General features: G+C 38.8%; 1 protein-coding gene across 1 annotated transcript in view; it reads left to right on the top strand.

The window, feature by feature from the left end:
* Positions 1-25,162, top strand: part of TLK2 (tousled-like kinase 2) — a 152,083-nt gene that overhangs the window by 51,413 nt on the left and 75,508 nt on the right. Inside the window, exons 2-6 of the mRNA XM_011966130.1 lie at positions 1,422-1,493; positions 2,879-2,948; positions 3,807-3,850; positions 4,919-5,014; positions 16,802-16,969. Coding sequence (XP_011821520.1) covers positions 1,422-1,493; positions 2,879-2,948; positions 3,807-3,850; positions 4,919-5,014; positions 16,802-16,969 — 450 coding nt within the window. The remainder of the gene's footprint in view (positions 1-1,421; positions 1,494-2,878; positions 2,949-3,806; positions 3,851-4,918; positions 5,015-16,801; positions 16,970-25,162) is intronic.

The raw sequence follows: 25,162 nt of genomic DNA, 5'->3' as shown, positions 1-25,162 counted from the left end.
TGGATTCAGGAGATTCTCCCGCCTCAGCCTCCCGAGTAGCTGGGATTGCAGGCATGCGCCACCATGCTGAGCTAATTTTTTGTGTTTTTTTTGTTTTTGAGGTGGACCCTTGCTCTTGTCACCCAGGCTGGAGTGCAGTAGTGTGATCTTGGCTCACTGCAGCCTCCACCTCCTGGGTTCAAGCAATTCTCCTGCCTCAGCCTCCTGAGTAGCTGGGATTACGGGTGCCTGCTACCATGGCCTGGCCAATTTTTGTATTTTTAGTAGAGATGGGGTTTCACCATGCTGACCAGGCTGGTCTTGAACTGACCTTAGGTGATCTACCTGCCTCAGCCTCCCAAAGTGCTGAGATTACAGGTGTGAGCCACCATGCCCGGCCAATTTTTATATTTTTAGTAACAACGGGGTTTCACCACGTTGGCCAGCCTGGTCTCAAACTCCTGACCTCAAGTGATCTACCCACTACAGCCTCCCAAAATGCTTGGATTATAGGCATGAGCCACCATGCTCAGCCTGTTTCTTCATTTCCTGTTTGCCTTTAGGACTCAGAGACTTTGAGTGCTTGTTGTTTGATAATTTTCGCTGCTTCCACTGAGGAGCAGGTAGTGGAGCTTCCTTATACTGTTATTCTCAGTGTCAGTCTCCTGTAAACTTTTTTTGAGCTAGCATTCATGCCTCCATAAGGCTTAGCTTAGAAAAACATTTCCTTCATATGAGCTTTGACCATGCTTCGTAAGGAACTCTTAATATACCCCTTAACATCTCAACTTTCAGGTACTGTTTTTTTGTGTTATAAGAGGCCAAGAGAGTTGATTTCTCATGTTTATTTTCCATAAACAATTCGGTACATGTGGAAGTACTATAGAAGGGAAAATCTGCACATGAGTACAGAGTTTGTAAAATAAATGAAAATAATGGTAGATAATTTTAATATAGAGGGTACAGCACCGCAGTTGAGTTCTATTCAGATTGGCTTGAAGTTGATGCAGTTAACTTTTGCCTTCTCTGACCTGAGTTAGTCATCAGAATCATCAGGCTTTGGCCCGGTGTGGTGGCTCATGCCTGTAATCCCAGCACTTTGGGAGATTGAGACAGGGTGATCACCTGAGGTCAGGAGTTTGAGACCAGCCTGGCCAACATGGTGAAACCCCATCTCTACTAAAAATACAAAGATTAGCTGGATGTGGTGGTGAGCATCTGTAATCCCAGCTACTTGGGAGGCTGAGGTGGGAGAATCGCTTGAACCCAGGAGGCAGAGGTTGCAGCGAGCCGAGATCATGCCCAGCCTAGGTGACAAGAGTGAAACTCCGTCTCAAAAAAAAAAAAAAAAAAAAAAAAAACCATCAGGCTTCTTCTTCTTCAGTTTTACTATCCTCTTAAATTAAAATTTATTTATTTATGATTTTTTTTTTTTCTTTCAGGGACCACTTAATAGTGAGTCTTCCAACCAGAGTTTGTGTAGCGTGGGATCCTTGAGTGATAAAGAAGTAGAGGTAAGAAGCTATGTTCATGGCAAGACTTTTCATACTTCCACTTTTGGGCGAGGCTTGGTGACTCAAGGCTATAATCCCAGCACTTCGGGAGGCGGAGGTGGGCAGATTGCTTGAGGCTGGGAGTTCGAGACCAGCCTGGGCAACATAGTAAGAACTCATTTCTACAAAAAAACTTAGCAGGGCGTGGTGGTGCATACCTGTGGCCCCAGCTACTTGGAGGCTAAGGTGGGAGGATTGTTTGTGCCTGGGAGGATGAGGCTGCAGTGAGCTGTGATGGCACCACTGCACTCCAGCCTGGGCGATAGAGTGAGACCCCCATCTCAGAGAAAAGATAGCACTGCTTAATTAACTCCCTGGATGCTGTTAGACTGTGTGTCAATTGCTCCGCTTTGAGTTGTGTGCTCTTTGCATACATACAGCTGTGATGTGGCCCTCATGAGTTTTTACTATTATAATCATGTGTGGATCTTATATATTTTAAAATTTTTGCTTAGTTGCCATCAATAAAGGATAGATATTTGCAATATTGTTCCTGTTTAAATGTAAGATAAAATTGATTGACTGATTTTATTTTTACAACTTTTTTCGAGACATGGCCTCACTCTGTCATGCAGGCCGGGGTGCAGTGGGGCAATCATAGCTGATTGTAACCTGACACTCCTGAACTCAAGCAGTCCTCCTGTCTCAGCCTCCTGAATAGCTAGGTGCCACCATGCCCGGCTAATTTTTAAAAATATTTTTATAGAGACGAGGTCTCGCTGTATTGCCCAAACTGGTCTGGAACTCAAGCCATCGTCCCACCTCAGCCTTCAAAGTGCTGGAATTACAGACATGAGCCACAGTGCGTGGTCAAGATTTTTTGTTCATTTGCTTAGCTTTTCACAGCCCTCATGCACAAGGTTTTTTTTGTTTTGCTTTTTGTTTTTGTTTTTTTTTAAGGCATATAACCTAGCTGCCTGTAGATGGGTCTAAGTGTAAGTCTGTAGCCACCTACTTTGCACTTTGCAGATCTCTCCTTTTTGGAAAAAAGATTGGATTTAAAGTAGAAGTACTGTAACAGCAGTTTTCTGAGAACTTAACGTATGGTGGACATTTGTCCTACATTTGTGCTCTATTAAATATCTTATGAAAGTTTTGTAGTACCTCTGATTTACAGATGAATAAACTGAAGCTCTGATATTTTAAGGAGTTTGACAGAAATTGTGTGGATGGTTTGGTTATAGACCCTAATACTCTTTGATTATACTCAGTTTTAAGAGGAAGACAGTGATTCAGGACTTGTCTGGACCAGTTATATCTGTTTATGTATTTTGTGTATACTCGCTATTTTCCTAATGTGAAAAATTTGCCAAAATGCTAATTGTGACGTATATGGTTTTTAACAGACTCCCGAGAAAAAGCAGAATGACCAGCGAAATCGGAAAAGAAAAGCTGAACCATATGAAACTAGCCAAGGTAGTAATAATTTCGTATCAACAAAAGTACTCAATTATAATGTACTTAGATAGAATTTTCTAACTCAAACTAAATAATTAGTTTGTACACAGGGATTCCTGATAAAGGCGGTTTGTGTATCTTAAGGGAATATCAGACTGTTTATTACAGACTTGCCATTTGATATACACCTGACAAAACAGTGTTAGTTCTTCGGGGACTCTTTGTTTTCCCTGTTGTAAGCTAACAATCTTCTTAACCACAGGTTTTTCTTTACACCAAGCATATATTGTACAAAAAAGAGGTTATGTCAGAGTTTTAACTCTAACTTGTGTTAGATCAGTGATTTGTTAATGACAGCCAGCTGGAACTGCTTCATTTACATTACTGTCCTTTCTGCCTACAGATCTTCCATGGCAGTTGTTTAGTTGAATATTGGAACCCACTGGGATAAATCTGTAAACATGATGGTTATAATGCCAAATATCTTTATATAATCAAAGAAAGAAAAGATGGCTTGGCTTTTTTTTCTCCCATTCTAAGGAATAGAAAGCCCAGTCTTGTTGCATCCTTCTTATCTTTTAAAATCTGCAGATAGTTCATTTTGTCTTTGGGAGCACAATTCTCCCAAAGTGACAAGAAAAATTACTGAATCTTAAAGCTGTGAAAAATTCTTCCTTTCACTGCTTATTCAGTCCTTTATTTTATGGAGGAAATAGTCTGTTCTTAGGCTAAGGTATTTTGGCTCATTTGTTACAAGTAAAGGTGACGCTTGGGTTTATAGCAATATATGTAGTTACTGAATGTATAGTACATTTTAGTGAATGATGGTTTATATGTGTATTGGAAAAACTGTATTTACTTTGGTTTCATTTTCAGGGAAAGGCACTCCTAGGGGACATAAAATTAGTGATTACTTTGAGGTAAGTTACATTTTTTGAAAAAACCAACAACAACAAAAACCAAACAAACAAAAAACCAAACTCTGTAGTGATTTTTTTTAAAAAAACCTGAATCCTTGTGTTCATTTGAGGCTTTAGAAAGTAATATTTTGGCCAGGCGACGTGGCTTATGCTTGTAATCCCAGCACTTTGGGAGGCCGAGATGGTAGGATCGCTGGAACCCAGGAGTTCGAGACCAATCTGGGCAACATGGGGAAACCCTGTCTCTACAAAAAAATAGAAAAATTAGCCAGGTGTGGTGGCACACACCTGTAGTCCTGGCTGCCTGGGAGGCTGAGGTGGGAGGATCACTTGAGCCTGAGAAGTCGAGGCTGCAGTGAGCCATGATCTGCACTGCAGCCTGGGTGACAGTGAGACCCTGTCTCCCCCCACCCCAAAAAAAAGAAAGAAAGTAATGTTTTGCCTTTACTGTACTCTTCTTCCCTTTCTCCCCATCTTCATCAGTTAATGCTGCCCCATCTCTCAATAAGAGAAAACTGCTGCTGCCTTCCTAAATTTAAATTTATTATGTGTCTTGTCTGTGATGATGTAAGAATTCACAAATGAGGTGATTTTTCTCTTGGCCAGACGAGGTTTTGTGTCTTACAAAGATTGAGGTGGAATGACTTGGACTCTTCTTTTGTCCTCCTCCCTTTAGTCCAGTGGAACATGTAGTGAGTTCCCTGACCCATCGTTAGTGGTTACTAAAGACACTAACATCCACTGCACCACTGCATTTCTGCTTCGTGTATTTTGAGACAAGAAGGGAAAACATTCTTCTCTCATGTCCTTTCAAAATCATGTATACCTTCAGCTTTCTAGCCATGTTTTCTTTATATCTTGGTATATTTCTGCTGGAGCTCCTTCTTAAAAATCTCATTAAAAAGTTAGCAGAATTTGACTTGTGTGGCATTTTCTCTCTAGAGTAAGATGTATTAACTTAAAGGGGCCGTATAATTAAGATCTGTTTGTGTATTAATCTTTTACTCTCCTTATCTGAAGCATAGTACTGTTTTGAATTATTCATATCCGTTTTTCCCTGTTGGCCAGTTTGCTGGGGGAAGCGGGCCAGGAACCAGCCCTGGCAGAAGTGTTCCACCAGTTGCACGATCCTCACCGCAACATTCCTTATCCAATCCCTTACCGGTAAGCATTCACCTGGAGAAATTTGACACCTGTTGTAGGAGACAAGATGCCCAGAAACACTCAAGCAAAGTTTCTCTTTCATTAATTACCCACAGGGAATGAAGCATTAGGGAGAAGAGTTCATAGTTTTACCTATGAATCCCTTACTTAGATTCAAATCTGTATCAGTAAATTAGCTTTTTACAGAAGAGCCAATCCTATTATCTCTATATAATAAATTACCTCTAATCCTGCAGCTCAGTAGTCTGTCAAAGAATTGATTCCAATCGAAACATTAGGTTTTTTCCCTTGCCAAATTTGTATGTTCCTGTAGGGTTTTTTAATTTTAAAATTTGACCAGCTTCTGTCATAATTGAGTTTTCTCCAGAGCTTACTCAGTAATGTACTAGAAAAACTAATGCTATACAGATTTGTGATAGGTTTGTTTCCAGCCTGTAAGAGAGATCTGAAGGTCTTAAAAACATACCTAAGTTAGTGGTTCTCAGTTGGTGGCAGTTTTGCCCCTCAGGGACATTTGTCAATAACTGGAGTCATTATTGGTTGTCACAGCTAAAAGGTATGGGAATGACACTATAGGCATCTACTGGGCAGAAGTCAGGGATGCTGGTAAACATTCTGTAATGTTAGGACAGCCTCCCTGCAAAAAAAAATTACCTGGTCCAAAATATCAGTGGTGCCGAGGTTTAGAATTCCTGAGTAAGCCAATGTAGGAGTATGTTTATTTGTTCCGGTGTCTTCACATTATTTGTTGATACTGTGTAAGACTTCTTACTTAAGAGTGTGCTCTATCCCCTAATGCCTTAGGTATTGCCTCAGGTGGGATCTTGGGAGACAGGGTCTCTGGGACAGAAGTTTTTATTTTAGATCACTGATTTTTAGGAAGTTGTTTTTCTTTGCCTTGGTAGAGTTGTGTAATAGTACTCATTTCCTAGGCGATTTAGGCTTCTGTGTTGTTAAAGTATTTTAAAATGTACTTCCTCCCCCTCTACTGTCTCATAAAAACCTTCATTCATTAGGATTATTGTAATTATTGAAGCACTTATCAAAACATAAGTTAAATTTATGAAAACAACTAAGAAGTTTTGGCTATTACTGTGTCATCCTTGCCATATATATATAATTTTCTTTTCTTTTTTTTGAGACAGTCTCGCTTTGTCATCCAGGCTAGAGTGCAGTGGTGCGATCATGACTCACTGCAACCTCCGCCTCCTGGGCTCAAGTGATTCTCCCAACTCATCCTCCTGAGTAGCTCATACTACAGGCATGTACCACTACGCCCGGCTAATTTTTTTATTTCTTTGTAGAGGCGTGGTTTCACCATGTTGCCCAGGCTGGTCTCAAACTCCTGAGATCATGTGATCTGCCCGCCTCCACCTCCCAAAGTGTTGAGATTACAGGCATTAGCCATTGTGTCAGACCATCCTTGCCATAGTTTAAAATGTTAGAAATGTTTGATGATAGATCCAATTTGGGCAGGTTGAGGTTTGTTAGATAACTGTTGAAGAGGCCTGTGTCTCTGTTTTTCTTAAGTTTCAAACCAGTTAAAGTCTAACAGACATTAAATGAGATTGCAGATTATCTATTTGGGACAGATATGTTTTATAGAATTTCTCAGTGTTGTCTATCACTCTTTTCTTCCGGAAATCCCCTTTTCATTTGGTTTTTAATGGTGTGACCACCCATCTCTCATGTGTCAGTTTAGGTTGAATCTTACCTGAAGACAAAAGAGATGAACGCAATAATCTGTAGATATTTTTGCCAGCTATATGAATGTGGCTGAGCCTCATCATCATGCAAATCTGGGTATAGATGAGGTGTTAAAATAGGAACCAAAGCTTAATCCTCCACCTTTTCCTTGCTTGCCTCTAGGCTACTCAGCATGGTTGGAGGAAAACACACACACCAAGGTGACTGACTGATCTTCAGGTCATGAGCACTGGCCTCATGTGTACCTCTCACTGCCTGCCAGTCCTACTGTATTTCTACTTAGTTCCCTTTCCTCCATGAATATGTCCTGTTTTTGTCATCTCCTGCAAATCTCCAGCAATTCTTCTACTAACTGATGGCCTTCCTTTTTTATGTTACTGAGAAAATAGAAACGATCAGAAGAGCATTTCCACATGCTCCTACCGCAGATTTGCCAAGCTCCTTGCATCAGTACCCACATCCATCTGCCTTTGAGATGAATGAACTTGCTAGCCCTTCACATGGGTCTGGTCTCCCCAATAATTATGTATCCAGCTGTCTACTTGACATTTCCACTTGTACTGCTTGAGCATGTCCAAAAACGAACTCTTGCTTTCCCTGCCCTACCATAACAATAACACTGAACTGCTCTTCCTGTAATCTGCCTTGTTCTGGTAAATGACAGGTAACACCATCTGGTTTTTCAGGTCACAACCTCATGCCCCAAATGTAATCCATCAGAAAATCCTGGTTTTCCTTTAAAATGTGTTAGAATATGACCACTTTTCTATTTTTCCAGTTCACTGTATTAGCTTTCAAAGTAGTCTCCCTGTTTTTGCCCTTGTTTCACCTAGTCTGAATGTAATAGCCCGAGTAAGTGTTAAAATGTTCAGACACATCCTAGCACTCCTCTGCTCAACACTTCCTAGACTGAAGTCTTCATGTGACCTAAAAGCTCTTGCGTGATCTGTGCTCACCACCGTCCACCCGATTCTGACATCTGCAGCCATTCTCCCTCTCCTTCATGCCACTGCAGCCACACTGGCCTCCTTGAGCTCTGTGAAGAATGCTTTTGCTTCAGAGTCTTTGTACTTGTTATTCCCTCTTCAGGAACATTCTTTTCTCAGATATCAGCAATCTCTTCTTCAGGTTGTTGCTCAAAAATGACCTTAGCCGAGCGGTCTCCGTTAGCCAGCTTCTCTAAAATAGCAGTCCCTCATACCTTGTCACTTTGTTCCTAACTGTACTTTATTTTAATTCTTAAGTTATTGGTACCTGACACACTCATACATTTTAATATATACTTAAATTTTTTGTTGATTTATATTTATATATACAGAGGAGTACACATTGTAAGTCTACAGTTCACATGAATTTTCACAAACTCTATAAGCACAAGAAATATTACCAGTGCTGCAGAAGTCCCCCTGAGTTCCCTTTCAGTTACCCGCTCCCTGCCGCTGTGGATAGCCACTAGCCTGACCTCTAACAACATAGATGAATTTTTTTTGTATCTTGCATAAAAGACATTCAGTGTATACTTTTGTGTCTGGCTCCTTTTGTTGCATGTTACTTTTGTGAGGTTTATCCATTTCATTGTCTATTTTGTAGGTCATTTATTGTCATTGGTGTGTTATAAGTTTAATTTTCATTTAATAATTTATATATTTTAATTTTCAACTCTATAATTAGTTAATTGCCCGTCTTCCCACTGTAATTTTTTTTCTTTTTTTTTTTTTTTTTTGAGACAGAGTTTCGCTCTTGTTGCCCAGGCTGGAGTGCAGTGGGGTGCGATCTTGGCTCACTGCAACCTCTGCCTTCCGGTTTCAAGCAATTCTCCTGCCTCAGCCTCCCGAGTAGCTGGGACTACAGGCATGCGCCACCACGCCCAGCTAATTTTTTGTATTTTTAGTAGAGGTGGGGTTTCACCATCTTGGTCGGGATGGTCTTGATCTCTTGACCTCGTGATTTGACCACCTCGGCCTCCCAAAGTGCTGGGATTACAGGCGTGAGCCACTGCACCCGGCCTAGAATGTTAATCTCATAAGAAAGGAGATTTTGCTTTGCTTCGTTTACTGCTGTCTCTTGTTACATAAAGGTGTAATTTTTAAACTAATTTCCCCCACTTGACATGTAAGCAATAATGTCTCATTTCGTTTTCAGTCTCCAGCATCCAAAACAGTGCTTGGGACACAATAGGTGTTCAAAATTGTGCTGACAGGGAAGAATAGATGGATAAAAAATTATTTTCACCTTTTTTCCTGTAAAAGATTATTTTGTATTTGTGTTAACTATAAAAAATACAAAAAGTATGTAAAACATGAAAGTTTTTATCCAGGAGTTGGCAAAAGACAGGTAGGTCACAGCTGGCTAGCTAGGAATGATTTTTATTTTTTTTAATTTATTTCATTTAAATTTATTTTATTTTTGGAGACAGAGTCTCACTCTATCTCCCAGGCTAGAGTGCAGTGGTGCAGTGTTGGCTCACTGCAACCTCAGCCTCTTGGGTTCAAGCGATTCTCCTGCCTCAGCCTCCTGAGTAGCTGGGATTACAGCCGTGCACCACTACGCCTGTCTAATTTTTGTATTTTTAGTAGAGACGAGGTTTTGCCATGTTGGCCAGGCTGGCCTCGAACTCCTGACCTCAAGTAATCCACCCGCCTTGGCCTCCCAAAGTGCTGGAGTTACAAGCGTGAGCCACCGCACTTGGCAAGCTCAAAGTGATTTTTAGATGTTTAAAAGGTTTTAGAAACGAAGGATATGTGACAGAGACTGACGTGGCCTGCGAAACCTAATATATTTCTATCTGATCCTTCACAAAAAAAGCTCCCAGAAAATCACTATAAAGTTAACTCTGTGTAATTGTTACATAGGGAGGTAAACTATTTCCAGCAGCTGGAAACCTACATGCGGTTCCCTGATCACAACTCCCACTACCCTAGAAGTGATCACTCGGCTAGTTTTTGTGGTAATCATTTTCGTTTTCATGTAGTTTAAACTATCCATGTATGAATCCATAAACAAAATAGTTTAGTTTTGCCAGTAAGTAAACTCAGTGTTTAAATCTTACGTATTTTTATTTTTGGCTGTTCTATCAATTATTAAGAGCGGTGAGTATATTCGTATCTCTCGCTGTGATTGTGGAAGTTGTCTGTTTCTTATATTTATATTAAATTTTGTTACATGTATTATGATTCTCTTCATCTCTTTAAAGCTCTTTGCTTTATTTTTCAATTTTAATTTTTATTTTTGAGACAGGTTCTCGCTCTGTTGCCTCGGCTGGAGTGCAGTGCACAATCTCAGCTCACTACAACCTCCGCCTCCTGGGTTCAAGTGATTCTTGTGCCTCAGCCTCCCAAGTACCTGGGATTACAGGCATGTGTCACCATGCCCAGATAACCTTTTTGTATTTTTAGTTGGGGTTTCTCCATGTTGGCCAGGCTGGTCTGGAACTCCTGGCATCAAGTGATCCGCCTGCCTCGGCCTCCCAAAGTATTGGGATTACAGGTGTGAGCCCCCGAGCCTGGCTGAAGCCCTTTGCTTTAAATGTGGTTTATCTGATGTTTAATATATCCAAAGCATTGTGAGGTATAACTATTTCCATTCTTAATACTGTCAACTTTGCATTATTATGTTTTCTTTCTTTGGCAAATACCATGTAATTAGATTTTTTTCTCTTAAGTCTAAAATTTTTCTATTATCCTATTTACATTCATTATAATTACCACTCTATTAAGTTTAGATATATCATCGTTTAATGTGTTTTTTATTTATCCTGCCTCTTCTGTGTTCCTTTTTCTTTAATTTCTTGCCTTCATTTAGATTGAATTTTTTTTTTTAAGTCATTTTCTATTTTCCTCTTCTACTAGTAGCTAGGCTGTCTTTGGTGTTTCTCTTAGAAAGTACCACTTACGGCCAGGCATGGTGGCTCACGCGTGTAATCCTTGCACTTTGGGAGACCTGGGAACCCTCGTGGGAGGATTACTCCAGCTGAGGAGTTCGAGACCAACCTAAGCAATATAGTGAGACCCCTGTCTCTACAAGGCAGGCAAATCATGAGGTCAGGAGTTCGAGACCAGCCTGGCCAACATGATGAACCCATACCTCTACTAAAAATACAAAAACTTAGCTGGGCTTGGTGGCAGGTGCTTGTAATCCCAGCCACTCAGAAGGCTGAGGCAGGAGAATCTCTTAAACCCGGGAGGTAGAGCTTGCAGTGAACCGAGATCGCGCCACTGCACTCTAGCCCTGGTGACAGTGCGAGACTCTGTCTCAGAAACAAACAAACAAACAAACATTTAAAAATTAGCCAGGCATGGTGGCATGCACCTTATAGTCCCAGCTACTCAGGTGGCTGAGGTGGGAGGATTCCTTGAGCTTAGGAGGTCGAGACTGGAGTGAGCCATGATCACACTACTGCACTCCATCCTGGAGCATAAAGTGAGACCCCGTTTCAAATAAACCCCCCCCCCCAAAAAAAATAAATTACCACGTGCCAAAATTTGAAGTCAGTTGTATCTTTATCCTCTACCAAATAAAATCATGCCCTCAGGACACTTAACTGTTTACTCTGCTACTGATTTGGTGGTAGTGGTGTGTGTTTTTATTTTGCCTTTTTTTGGTCTCATAAAATATTATTGTTTAATGCTATCAGTGTTCGTTTAGGTTTATCTGTGTATTTACCTCTTTGTACTTCTTTCCTTTTTGCATCCTACACCTTCCACCTGGGGTCACTTTCCTTCTGCCTAAGTATTCCATTAGTATTCTTCTAGAATATATCTGCTAGGGATTAACTCTCTAGGTTTTTGTTTACTGAAATAACTTTATTTTGCTCTTATTCCTGAAAGGTATTTTTGGCTGTGTGTGTTTTTAGGTTCGCTTTTTTTTTTTTCTTTTAACACAATCGAGCAGTAATTCATTACCATGTTCTAACCCTCCATTGTTACTATTAAGAAATCAGCTGTCATTTGCCTGTTGTTTCTTTGAAGGTATCTGCTTTTTTCCCCCTGACTGCTTTAAAAGTTGTTAGCTATGGTGTTCTGTAGTTTTATGATGATGTGTCATTTCATTTCTCTGGCTTGTGATTTCTTGGACTTCTGGAATTTGCGGGTTGGTGTCTTTCATTAGTTCTGAATAATTAGCCATTGTCTCTTTGAATATTATCTCTGATTTGTTCTTCTTTTCCTTCTCTTATGAAATTATAATTAACCATACATTATACTTTATAATTTTATTACCATGCCTTTTGACTTCTTTTTTTGTATTTTTGTTCTTCTTGTCTTTATATACTCCATCATGGGTAATTTCTTCTTGCCTTTCAGTTCCCAGATCCTGTTTTATTGTTTTTAATTTGCTGTTAGCCCTATTGAATTGGTTACTGCCTTTTGAAGAAAAAGAATTACATTTTCTGCAGATATTTTCAAGCCTGTCTTTTATTTTTTAAAATATGGTAGACACAATTATTTTATAATCTGTTTGATAATTCTAGCATCTGAAGCTTTTATGAATCTGTTTCTGGTGTCTCTTGTTTTTCTTAGTTGTTGTTCATGGCTTTATTTCTTTTATGCTTTGTTTTTTAACTGTGTACTCCTCATTGTTCTTGAAAAGTTTTTTGGGGGTTTCTTCAAGATCTAGGATAAATGAAGATGTATTACTACAGGGAAAATTTTTATTTGCTCCTTCCGAGTACCTAGAGATTTTACCTCTTTTATATACCACTTTAGTGCATTTATAGCTTATATTCTGTGTAGTTTGCTTATTTTGTTTGCTTTGTTTCAGCTACTGGGAAATATTGATTTGGATTGTGTCAACATTTCTCAAGAGAACCCCCAACTCTTACACTGCCAAGGCAACTTCCTTGCAGCCATCTGAGGGTGGGGTAATTTTTCTTCTGGTTTACCCTTTCCTTGAGAATGTAGGTAGCTCTTTGGAGGCCCAGCTTGAAGTGGGAAGGGTTTCCTATTGAACCCTCTCCCTTGGGTGGGCTGGGCTTTGGTCTGTGACTATCTGCTTGATACCATGTTGCCCTGAAAATGGAAATTCAAGATCTGCAGGTGCCCTTAGGTCATATGTGGCTTTGGTATTTCTTTTACCTGTCTGATGTTCCTAATTTCCCTTAGATTTTGCCCTGGCAGATGCCTAATATTTAATCAAGTCTTCAGTGCTTTTAATGTTTTTTGCTGTTATTGTTCGCCCGTATTTTATCCTATCTGTATAGTTTGTTTGTTTGTTTTTTCCCCAGGGAGAGGTTGGTTCAAACAGGAAAGGCTATAGCCTACGTAGGATATTTACATAAATGTTTTTAAATCTTTCAATCCTTGGCAGGTATTTATTGAATATATGGCAGAAGGTTTAATTTTACTGTTGCAGCTCATTCTCCCATGCAGTGAGAATGTTGTCATCAATGGATATCACAGGTGTTCTAGAGCCTGAGTTTAAACTGTTACATTTGGTGGGGTAGGAGTGTTGATCATGAGGAGGACTCTATTCATAGATTCAAAAACTAAATTTCTTTGTCAGGATCATTTTACTTTTATTTTTTGACATGAAAACGTTAAAGAACTATTCCTGATTAAGGAAAATTATTTCTTTTATTCATGCTGATTGGGAAAGTGTAACAATTCAGAAATGGTGAAATAGAAAGTTCCCTCCAAAAGAACTGTTATTAGAGAGTGTGGTGGGCAAATTTTTCTAGACTTTTTGAGATATACACGTATGTTTATATAATAGGTTTTCTTATTTCCATTGTATTACTTTATTTAACCAATATCTTGTAAACATTTGTGTTCTATAAATAGTGTAATGAACGTCCTTATACATACTTCTTAACTTACAAATTTTTCCCAGTTAAATCCCCTAATTGTAATTCCCAAGTCAGAATATGATCATTTAAAAATGTCATCACATAAATTGCTAGAAGGTTATTAGCAGTTTGAGAGTACCAATTTTTTCACACCCTGCTAATACTGAATTTTATCATTGTAACCTTTGCATAAAGAAAAATACCTTGTTTTAACTTGCATTTGTTCATTAGTTATATATATTAAACATCATATGTTTAATGGCCTTTTGGATTTCTCTTTTAATGCTTGTTCAGGTCCTTTGCATATGTCTCTTTTGAAATATTTGTGTGTTTTTGGTTTTTGTTTTACTGATAGGTAAAGCATTATTTGTTAAGATTTAATAAATTATTTATATTATTGATTTGTTATATTGTAAATATTTTTGCTTGTTTGTAATCTTTTCTTTTTATGTTGACTTTTACCATTCAGATGTAAAAAACTTGAAGTAGTTAAATTTATCAGTGTTTTTCCTTTATGACTTATGGGATTTTTCTTATTCTTAGATGTTCCCATATGGTGTATGCCTATATGGTGTGTGTTTGTGTGTGTGTGTGTGTATGTGTGTATTTTTTTTTTCTTTTGAGACAGAGTCTTGCTGTGTTGCCCAGGCTGGAGTGCAGTGGTGTGATCTTGGCTCACTGCAGCCTCTGCCTCCCGGATTCAAGTGATTCTCATGCCTCAGCCTCCCGAGTAACTAGGACTACAGGCACGTGCCACCATGCCCAGCTAATTTTTGTATTTTTAGTAGAGATAGGGTTTTGCCATGTTGGCCAGGCTAGTCTTAAACTCCTGACCTCAAGTAATTTGCCCACCTTGGCCTCCCAAAGTGCTGGGATTACAGGCATGAGCCACTGTGCCCCGCCCATGGTTTATATTTTTAATGTCATGTTTAAAAAGTCCTTTACAACTAGAAAATTCTAAAAGCGTTTGTTTATTTTTTCTTCTTGTAATTTTTATATGTTATGAAAGGTAGGAATCTATTTTTCCCTTTTTTTCTAATGTCTGCGCAAATGTCCTACCATCTTTTTAATAAGTTCCCACTGATATGAAATGCACATTAATCACAAATTATATATCCATATTATATAGATCTGTTTCTGAATTCTGTATTCTGTGCCACTGGTCAATCTGTCTGCTTCTGTATCTGTATGATACTGTTTTAGTTAATGTAACATTGTAGTATGTTTCGATATCTGATCAAGTTTCCCTGACACTCTTTCTGAAAAATTATGTGGCTGATTATGATATTTTTTTAAGTGAACCTTAGAATTTATTGTGAAATCCCACAAAAACAACTGCCCAAGAAAGCATGAGAGAGAACCTAGATGACTACTGTACCACCATAAGACTATCCCTTGGAAGAGAAAAAGGCCAAAAACAAAATTAAAACCTTAAACTTGGGTTTTAGAGAAATTTGATGTTTGTAGAATCTGAACCCAGGAACATGATATTACCATTTAATTTAGATCATTTTTAATATTCATCTGTGAAGCTGTATAGTTTGTCTTCATAGGTGTTCTGCATGTTTCTTAAGTTTGCTTTCAAGTATTTTACAGATTTTTGTTTGCTACTTTGAATCTGCTTTTCCTTCTGTTACATGCTCTGATTAAAATCAGTTGGGGAAGCTATCGATTTTAGTGTATTTATTTTGTATTTGTCCGTCTTACTGAACTCCTTTTAATTGTTATAGTAATTTTTCCATTGATTTGGTTGGTTTCCTTTGTGAATAGTTATATCATCCAAAAATGACACTAAAAATCTTTGATTTCTAATATTTTTACCTCATATTTTTTCTTTTTTACATTGGCTAAAACTTTTATAACGTTTAATATGAGAATATGTTACTTTTGTCTTGTTTTCTAGCTTTAATGAAAAGGTCTCCAGTGTTAGCACCATTAGTTATGATATTTTATGTTGATTTTTGAAAAACATACTCTTCATTGCATTAAAAGTGGATAATTCCAGTCTTTTTTTTTTTTTTTTTTTTTTTTTTTTTGAGATGGAGTCATGCTCTGTTACCCAGGCTTAGTGTAGTGGCACAATCTGGGCTCACTGCAACTTCCGCCTCCTGGGTTTAAGCGATTCTTCTGCCTTAGCCTCTCGAGTATCTTGGATTGTAGGTGCCCACCACCACGCCCGGCTAATTTTTGTATTTTTAGTGGAGATGGGTTTCACCATGTTGGCCAGGCTGGTCTTGAACTCCTGACCTCAAGTGATCCACCTGCCTTAGCCTCCCAAAGTGCTGGGATTATAGGCATGAGCCACAAGGCATGAGCCACCGTGCCCAGCCAATTCTAGTCTTTTAAGAGTTGCCTAACAGTATGTTTATCCTTTTTGGTATCCAACAGGAAGAATCTTAATTTATCCCTCCCTAAAGTTAATGTAATGAATTACATTAGTAGATTTGCTAATGTCAAATCATTTTTAGGTTTCTGGAGTAAATTATGCGTAATTGTGGTGTATTATCCTTTTAGTATACTATGGAACTTGTTTTGCTTGTATTTATTTTAGATTTTTGCATCTAAATATAGTATAGTGAGAATAGAATTGAGAGTGAAATAAGCTTCACCTATAAAGTCACGGAACAGGCCAGGCACAGTGGCTCATGGCTGTAATCCCAGCACTTTGGGAGGCTGAGGCGGGCGGATCACCTGAGGTCGGGAGTTTGAGACCAGCCTGGCCAACGTGGTGAAACCCTGTCTCTACTAAAAATACAAAAAAATTAGCCAGACGTGGTGACACCTATAATCCCAGCTACTTGGGAGGCTGAGACAGGAGAATCGCTTGAACCCAGGAGGTAGAGGTTGCAGTGAGAGCAGAGACCATGCTACTGCACTCCAGCCTGGGCAACAAGAATGAAACTCCATCTCAAAAAAAAAAAGAAAAGAGAAGAAAAGTCACGGGACAGTGTCTTAATTTTCATTTACCTACAGGATAGAAATAATATTTCCTGTGTAGGGTTGAGGGCATTATAAAGTTGATTTGTAGAATTCTACAAAGTAACATGTAAATTCAGACTCTCATAAATATAGAACCATTAAAATATAGTGTCAAAGAATTTGAGTAAGATAGTCACATTTTTAGATAGGTTATAATACAATGATAATGTTGGTATGCTCTCCATAATTATTTTTAGAGAGGCCTTTTTTAAAAAAATCATTCATCTTATATTTGATAACTGTTTTTAACCTGTTACATGTTTGGGCAGTATCAGATTATGTTTTTCATGTTATTTGTGTGTTTCTTTACTGTTTTCCAGCGACGAGTAGAACAGCCCCTCTATGGTTTAGATGGCAGTGCTGCAAAGGAGGCAACGGAGGAGCAGTCTGCTCTGCCAACCCTCATGTCAGTGATGCTAGCAAAACCTCGGCTTGACACAGAGCAGCTGGCACAAAGGGGAGCTGGCCTCTGCTTCACTTTTGTTTCAGTGAGTACAAAGCCTAAGTTAATTCAGATCCTTGCCATTGCCCTAGCGCTCCTTGATGAAGTTGGATTAATTATTTTGATAGAGAGATAAGGGCATTTCTAATACTTTTTTTAAAAATGTGATCTCCCCTTATCGTCATTCCCAAACATGTCTAATTCTACATCACTTCTAAATGTATTGTGTTTTTCCCAGTCTCCGTTGGTTCAAACTCCTGAGGGAGACTGCTTTGTCAATGCCTGAACCCACAATGGAAAGGAAGGAAAGCATCATCTTAGATTGACAGAGAAGAAAATACAGATCAAATTCCATTAGTAACCAAGATATAATTAAAAATAGAATCTCCAAGTTTCAGCCATCATCTATGTAAGTTAATACTCAAGTCAGTACAGTTTTAGTATGTAGGCAGGCATTCTCACAGCAAGGTTACTGGTCATTTGCCCTGTGTAGTATTTGGGCTATGTACACACTTGCTTTCTCACCCCTTCAGAGTATTGGTACACTTAGCTTTCTCAGGAATATTTGGCTACCTGCTTGCTCCTTTCAGCTTACTTCTTTCTCCATCTTTGAAGAACAAGAATTTGAATATTATGAAAGTTTGACCTCATTTCATAAGGCGCTATGAATGCAGTTTGAACCAAATGTTATTTTTCCTGGTTTCTGGGCCCTACTGGGTTACCTGTTTGTTGCCAAGAGTAACAGAAAGCCCCATCGCGCTATTTCTATTCTACTTTCAGGGACATCTTTCAGAACTGTCACCACTTACCCAAATTTTGTCCCTGTTACCGGTTCATTTTGTCCAGTTATAATCTAAGTTTCCTGTTTATTTGCCCTGTGGTATCTATAAGTCTTCAATCCACACTACACCGTGTTCAAAAAGGTGCTGAAAACGGTGGGTAAGGAAAGGAAATACAAATAATAAAACAGTTAACCAGATAGGAAGCTATTGTGCATGATTTGGAACGTTCTCTGATAGTTATGATAGCTTTACCTTAAGAAAGAGATACAACATTCCTTGAATAACATCATTTCATTCAACATCATTTCGTTATAGTGTTAATTAGACACTGTTAGCTGATGCCACTGTCTATGTGGAGTTTGCATGTTTTCCCTGTGTCTGCGTGAGGTTTTCTCAGGGCACTCTGGTTTCCTCCCGTATCCCAGAGATGTGCACGTTAGGTTCATTGGTGTGTCTACAGAGTCCCAGTCTGAGTGAGTGTGGGTGTGTGTGTGCAACAGAATGGCTTCCTGTCCAGGTCTGGTTTCTGCTTGCAGCCTGAGCTGCCTGGGATAGGCTCTGGCTATTCATCACCCACTGGAATAAACAGATAAATCATTATCTTACTTGTTTTTATTAATCTTACTTAAATGTATATAGAGCTCACTTTTATTTCAGTGTTTAATATTAGAAGTATTTTGATCTTAATCATCAAAGGAATGGGGAAACTTCTTGTGTGAAGACAGTATAGTCCTATCCCCAGGTAACGAAGGAAATATACATACTTTAAAAATGGGATAATTGACCCATATAATATTGTAAGAGGGAATGATAGCAGTATGGAATAGTTTCTTTGAGAATGCAGTACCCTATAGTATTGTTTTAGAGAATGTATGTGTCATTCACACATTTCAAAATTGTTAATGTTTATCATACACTTACTTTTGTTAAATCTGCTTTTTTGTTTTGTTTTGTTTTGTTTTTTGTTTTGAGACAGAGTCTGGCTCTGTCGCCTAGGCTGGAGTGCAGTGGCATGATCTCGGCTCACTGAAAGCTCTGCCTCCCGGGTTCATGCCATTCTCCTGCCTCAGCCTCCTAAGTAGCTGGGACTACAGGCACCCGCCAGCACGCCCAGCTGATTTTTTGTATTTTTAGTAGAGATGGGGTTTCACCATGTTAGCCAGGATGTTCTCGATCTCCTGACCTGATGATCCATCTGCCTCAGCCTCCCAAAGTGCTGGGATTACAGGCGTGAGCCACCACACCCAGCCTTTGTTAAATCTTTATCTTGGATCTTACTTTTCCAGGAATAACCTTGGATAATCAGGGAGTTATTTATCTTTTGGTAATTTTTAAGGCAATAAAACGACCTCTTTTTCACTTGAGAGGAGTTCCCTTTGTTTACTCCACAAATACTGAGTGCCCACCGTGTAGTGAGCACATAATTAAATACACAAGATTTGGTCAGCAAGAACTTGTTCCCCTTTCCATCTTCTGTAAAAAATATGGTTATGCAGGCTTGTGGTGGATGCACGTGAAGGACCTCCTACTGCTATCAGCTGACACACTCTGCTATCAGAGGGGTAGCAGATGCTGTAGCCACATTGTTCTCACATGCAAAGAGGTGGCAGAGACAAGTAACAAAATGATCATGTATGCAGAAGGAACATGGAAACAGTATGAAAACCAGAAGTCTAAATGCTCTGGTACAGTTCTGTTTCTCTTTGCTTCTCAGCAGTACCAGCCAGCATATAAGCTTAGTAGTATAAGGAAAGAAAATAGTAAAAGGGTTAGTATTAATATACAAGTGTAAATCAGCAAAGGAAAGCAGATTCATAGAAAAGTAGGTAAAGACTGTTTTTGAAAAGAAGGCAAGTGGCTAATAACATGAAATAATGCTCAATTTTGGCCATAGAGAAGTGCAAAATAAAACAAGATAACATTTTTGACCTAGCAAATTGGCAAGGATTAATAAATTTGATAGTTCTTGGTGTAGGTGATAGTTTAGATATACATTCAGTTTTATTCTGTCTATAAATTGTTGAAGTCATGTGGACAACTTGGTAATGTATCTCAATGTTAAGTTTACATATCCTTGGGTCCAGAAATTCCATTCCCATAAAATTTACACAAAGATATTTATTGAGGTATTGTTTGTCATTGCAAAAAATCTGGAAGCCGTTTCCTTTCCAGTATTTCAGAGGATATGACCTTCGCATCAGAACTCATCTGACGTAATTCATCAGCGACTGTTGATCACTTCTTTCTTCTCTAAGCATATGGTCTTCACTTGGCTTCCATTCTTGATTTTTCCTCACATCCTCTATCCCTGAACATTAGAGTGTTCCAGGGCTCTGTCTTCAGACTCGTTTATCTACATTTTCTTCTTAACATCCCTGTCTCTCTCTTTTTTTTTTTTTTTTTTTTTTTTGAGACAGGGTCTCACTCTGGCTGGCTGGAGGGCAGTGGTGCAATCTCAGCTCATTACAACCTCCGCATCTTGGGCTCAAGCAATTTCCCCACCTCAGCCTCCCAAGTAGCTGGGAGTACAGGTGTCTGCTACCACGCCTGGCTGATTTTTGTATTTTTTGTAGAGACAGAGTTTTGCCATGTTGGCCAGGCTGGTCTCGAACTCCTACTCTCAGGTGATCCACCCGCCTTGGCCTCCCAAAGTGCTGGGATTACAGACATGAGCCACTGCGTTCAGCCTATATTCAGAATTTTACCACTTCTAATTCTCTTCACTACTGCCACTCCAGCTTAAACCATTGTCTCCCACTGAGATAACTGGACCCATTGCTTTAACCTTTGTTTTCTTTTAATCTGTTCTCAGCAAAGCAGAGTGATTGTGTTGAAACATAAGTCCAGTTATGCCACTCCCCTGTCGAAAAGTCCTTAAAATGGCCCTGCATGGTTTGTTTTCCTCTACCCTGACATGTTTTACTACTATCTCCCTTTCTCATCAGATTCCATGCACACTAGCCACCTTGTTTTCTCAAATACTCTGTCTCTCAGTGATGCTCTCACCTCGGGGCCTTTGTGTTGGCTGTTGCCTTTGCCCTAACATTCTTCACCCATCTATCAGCATGCCCCGTTCTCTCAGTTCCTTCTGGTTTCTGCTTATATTTACCCTATTAGAGAGGCCTACCCTGGCCACACTATAAAATAGCAACTTCTCCCCGCCCGCCCCACCTGTTATTGAGCTCCTAGGCCCTGCACTGTTTTTTCTCCTTAGTCTTACACCAGCTGACGTACTATGATAGACTTTTTTCTGACTTCCCCCCACTGGAATGTAAGCTCCATCAGGTCAAGGACTTTGCTTCGTTCACTTCTGTATCTCCAATGCCCAGAACAGGACCTGCTCTAATAGGCACTCAGTGTAATTATATGTTGCATGAGTTAGTAAAAGCATTCTTTTTTTTTTTTTTTTTTTTTTGAGACGGAGTCTTGCTCTGTTGCCCAGGCTGGAGTGCAGTGGCTGGATCTCAGCTCACTGCAAGCTCCGCCTCCCGGGTTTACGCCATTCTCCTGCCTCAGCCTCCCGAGTAGCTGGTACTACAGGCACCCACCACCTCGCCCAGCTAATTTTTTGTATTTTTTTTTTAGTAGAGACGGGGTTTGATCCGCCCATCTTGGCCTCCCAGAGTGCTGGGATTACAGGCTTGAGCCACCGCGCCCGGCCGTAAAAGCATTCTTTATAGAGGGACTGGTTAAATGAATTGTAATACATTTGTACAGTGGAATGCTATACAGCTGACAAAAGAAGTGAGGTAGCTGTGTAAACACTAATGAAAGATATCTAAATATGTGTTGATAAAAATAGCATGTGGCAGAATATTAAGAATTTGATCTTTTAAATGTTTGAAATTATTACATAATTCTATGTTTTAGCATAGGAAATTTGAGTTTTTATTTTTAAGAGAGAGGTCTCACTATGTTGCCCAGGCTGGGGTGCAGTGGCTATTCACAGGTGCAGTCATACCATTATAGCATACTATAACCTTGGAACTCCTGGGCTCAAGCAATTCTCCTGCCTCAGTTTCCAGGGTAGCTGCAACTAGAGATTGCATCACAGTAGCTACGAGAGATTGTACTGCTGCATTCCAGCCTGGTGACAAAGTGAGACTCAGTCTCAAAAAAAAAAAAAAAACAATTAGTATTTGGACTCACAGTCCAGTGCTCGTTCTATACCAGCACACTAGCTCCCAGTATGAAGACTGTCTGTTTGTACAAAGACAATATATATCAGACTAGAGAATAAGATACCTGAGCTGACCTCTCTCACTTGTAACCTTATGACATTACAACATACATAAAGATTCAGGAAGAAGGGAAATGTAGAGGGATTAGAAAAAGGTCATTTCCTCCTCTATTGGTGAGAATGTTGTCAGGGAAAATCATAAGCAAATAATTTCCCAAATTATAAAAATAGAACATGTACATAGCCTGCAAGAAATTGAGGAGAAGGAGAAGAGTGAAATTCTTCCCTTGGATTCCTCGGAGATAACTACTGTTAACAGTTCGTGTTTTGGATTTTCTAATGATTACCATTTTAATGTCAAATAATATGTTCCTTATTTAATCTTACTTATTTATTTGTAGAGACAGGGTGTCACTATGTTGCCTAAGCTGGTCTTGAACCATCCTCCTGCCTTGGTCTCTCAAAGTGTGGGGATTACAGGGTTGAGCCACTGTGCCTGGCCTTATTTAATGAACTTTAAGTAAGATCTATTTACTCCTCATTATGAAAGACAAATTTAACATAACTTTCACCCAGTCTTTCTTTCTTTTTGGGTTGTTTAGTTATTGTTACAGTATAAGTGTTTGATATTTAGTTTGTTATTTTAACTATAATGGAGTCTTTTCTGCTTTGTAAATTATTCTAAGACTTGAAAACAAGGAACATTTACAATATTATGATTGTTTCATTGTTGGGCATTGCAAAACCAAATGATTTTATTGGACTCACTGAAGAGAAGAGAGACATTGAATTAGTTTAGATTGAAACAGTTCTAGTCGTCAGGGTCTACTGGATCTTTTTTTCCCTTAATGGCAAGTCTGTTGTTTCCTTAAAACTCGTGTCTTTTAACATTATATAGATGTTCTTCACAACTTGATTTTTTAAAAAGGTAGTTTGCTTTTTTTATGCCAAAGTATTTTAAAATACAGTTCAGAAATCTTGACCTCCTGTCTCTAAATAAATAGGCATTTTTTAAAAACATGTTAACATTTTGCTAGATAGCCAAATTAACATTATAACATATCTATTAACATCTATAAAATAGAACTTTCCTCTCATCATCTGTGCCTGTTGCTCTATACTGACATACAGTTCTACTAGAAAGACAGGCTAAATGCTTAGTTATTTCCTTTTAATTACTAATGAGGCTTCTAAATTTTTTTTTTAACTTTTAAAGTAGAGAGTTGTTCGATAGCTGTGCCAGATGGTAACAAACAGCTTTCTCTTCTTTGATTATCATAGCTTCATGGATTTTCATGGGTGTACATCAGTAAATAGAATCATTCTTTTTTGGTGCCAGTTGGTCACGGCCTTATCCTTTTACCAGTTGATGGATATTTAGGCTGTTTCCACTTCTTGGCTATTATGAATGATGTTACTATGAACATTCATATATAAGACTTTGTGTAGACATACGTTTTCATTTCTTTCGGATTTATGCTGAAGAGTGAAATTGCCAGGTCATATGGTAACTGTTTTTGAGGAACTGCCAGGGTCTTCCACAGCAGCTGCACCATTTTACATTCCGAGCAGCAGCACATTCCAATTTCTCCATGTCCTTGCCAGTACTTGCTATTGTCTGTCTTTTTCATTATAGCCATCCTAGTGGGTGTATTGGTATCTCATTGTGGTTTTGATTTGCATTCCCCAAAAAACTGGTGATGTTGAGCATTTTTTCATTTGCTAATTGGGCTTTTGTGCATCTTCTTTGGAGAGATCACTATTCAAATCCTTTACCTATTTTTAAATTGTGTTGCCTTTATTGTTAAGTTGTAAGCATTCTTTATATATTCTGAATATTAGATCTTTGTCAACTATATAATTGGCAAATGTTTTCTATTCTGTGGGTGGTCAGTTTACTTCTTGACGGTGTCCTTTGAAGCACAGAAGTTTTTAATTTTGAGAAAATTTCAATGTATTTGTTTTTTTCTTTTGTTGCTTATGCTTTTAGTATTGTAGCCAAGGCTTCACCTAACCTAAAGTCATGAAAATTTACTCCTATATTTTCTTCTATGTGTTTTATAGTTTTAGCTCTTATATTTAGGTCTTTTTTTCATCTTGTGTTAATTTTTTTGTGTGGTATGAGGAAGGAGTTCCAACTTCATTTTTTTTGCATGTGGATATCCTATTGTCCCAGCACCATTTGTGGAAAATACTGTGCTTTTACCGTTGAATTGTCAGCACCATTTTCAAAAATCAGCTGACTCACAGCAAGGGGTTTATTTCTGGGCTCTAAATCCTACTCCGTCTATATGTTTGTTATATTAGCCCATTTTCACACTGCTACAAAGAACTACCTGAGACTGGGTAATTTATGAAGAAATGAGATTTAATTAACTCATAGTTCTGCAGGCTTAACAGGAAGCATGACTGGGAGGCCTCAGGAAACTTATAATGGGAGAAGGCGAAGGAGAAGCAAGCACCTTCTTCTCAGGAAAGAAAGAGAGAAAGAGTGAAGGGGAAAGTGCTATGCACTTGTAAACCATCAGATCTTGTGAGAACTCACTCACTATCATGTGAACAGCAAGGGGGAAATATGCCCTCGTGATCCAATCAGCTCCCACCAGACCCTTCCCCCTGACATATGAGGAGTACAATTCCACATGAGATTTGGGTGGGGACACAGAGCCAAACCATATCACCTGTCTTTATGCCAGGACCACACTGTCTGAATAACTGTAGCTTTGTAATAAGTCTTGAAATTGGGAAGTGTGAGCCTTCCTACTTTGTTGGGTTTCAAGATTGTATTGGCTGTTTGGGATCTGTTGCATTTCCCTATGATTTTTAAGATCAGCCTTTCGGTTTCTATAAATAAACCAGATAGGATTTTATAGCAATTGTGTTGAATCTGTAGATCAATTTGAGAAGTATTGCCTTTTTAACAGTATTCTTTCAATCCATTAACACAAAATATCTATTTATTTAGGACGCTTTAATTTCTTTCAACAATGTTTTGCAACTTGCAATATATAGTCCTATATTTATTTTGTTAAAATTATTCCTAAGTATTTATTCTTTTTATGCTATCGCAAATGGAATAGTTTTCTTAATTTTATTTTCAGATTGCTCATTGCTAGAGTATAGAAATACAATTGATTTTTGTATGTTGATCTATCATGATGGAGTCTTGCTCTTTCGCCCAGGCTGGAGTGCAGTGGTGCAATCTTGGCTCACTGCAACCTCTGCCTCCCGGGTTCAAGTGATTCTCCTGCCTCAGCCTCCTGAGTAGCTGGGATTA

This window comes from Mandrillus leucophaeus, unplaced genomic scaffold (assembly GCF_000951045.1).
Source record: "Mandrillus leucophaeus isolate KB7577 unplaced genomic scaffold, Mleu.le_1.0 Scaffold747, whole genome shotgun sequence".
NCBI lineage: Eukaryota > Metazoa > Chordata > Mammalia > Primates > Cercopithecidae > Mandrillus > Mandrillus leucophaeus.
The sequence above is the reverse complement of the archived record's forward strand: the minus strand, read 5'-3'. Positions and strand labels throughout refer to the sequence as shown.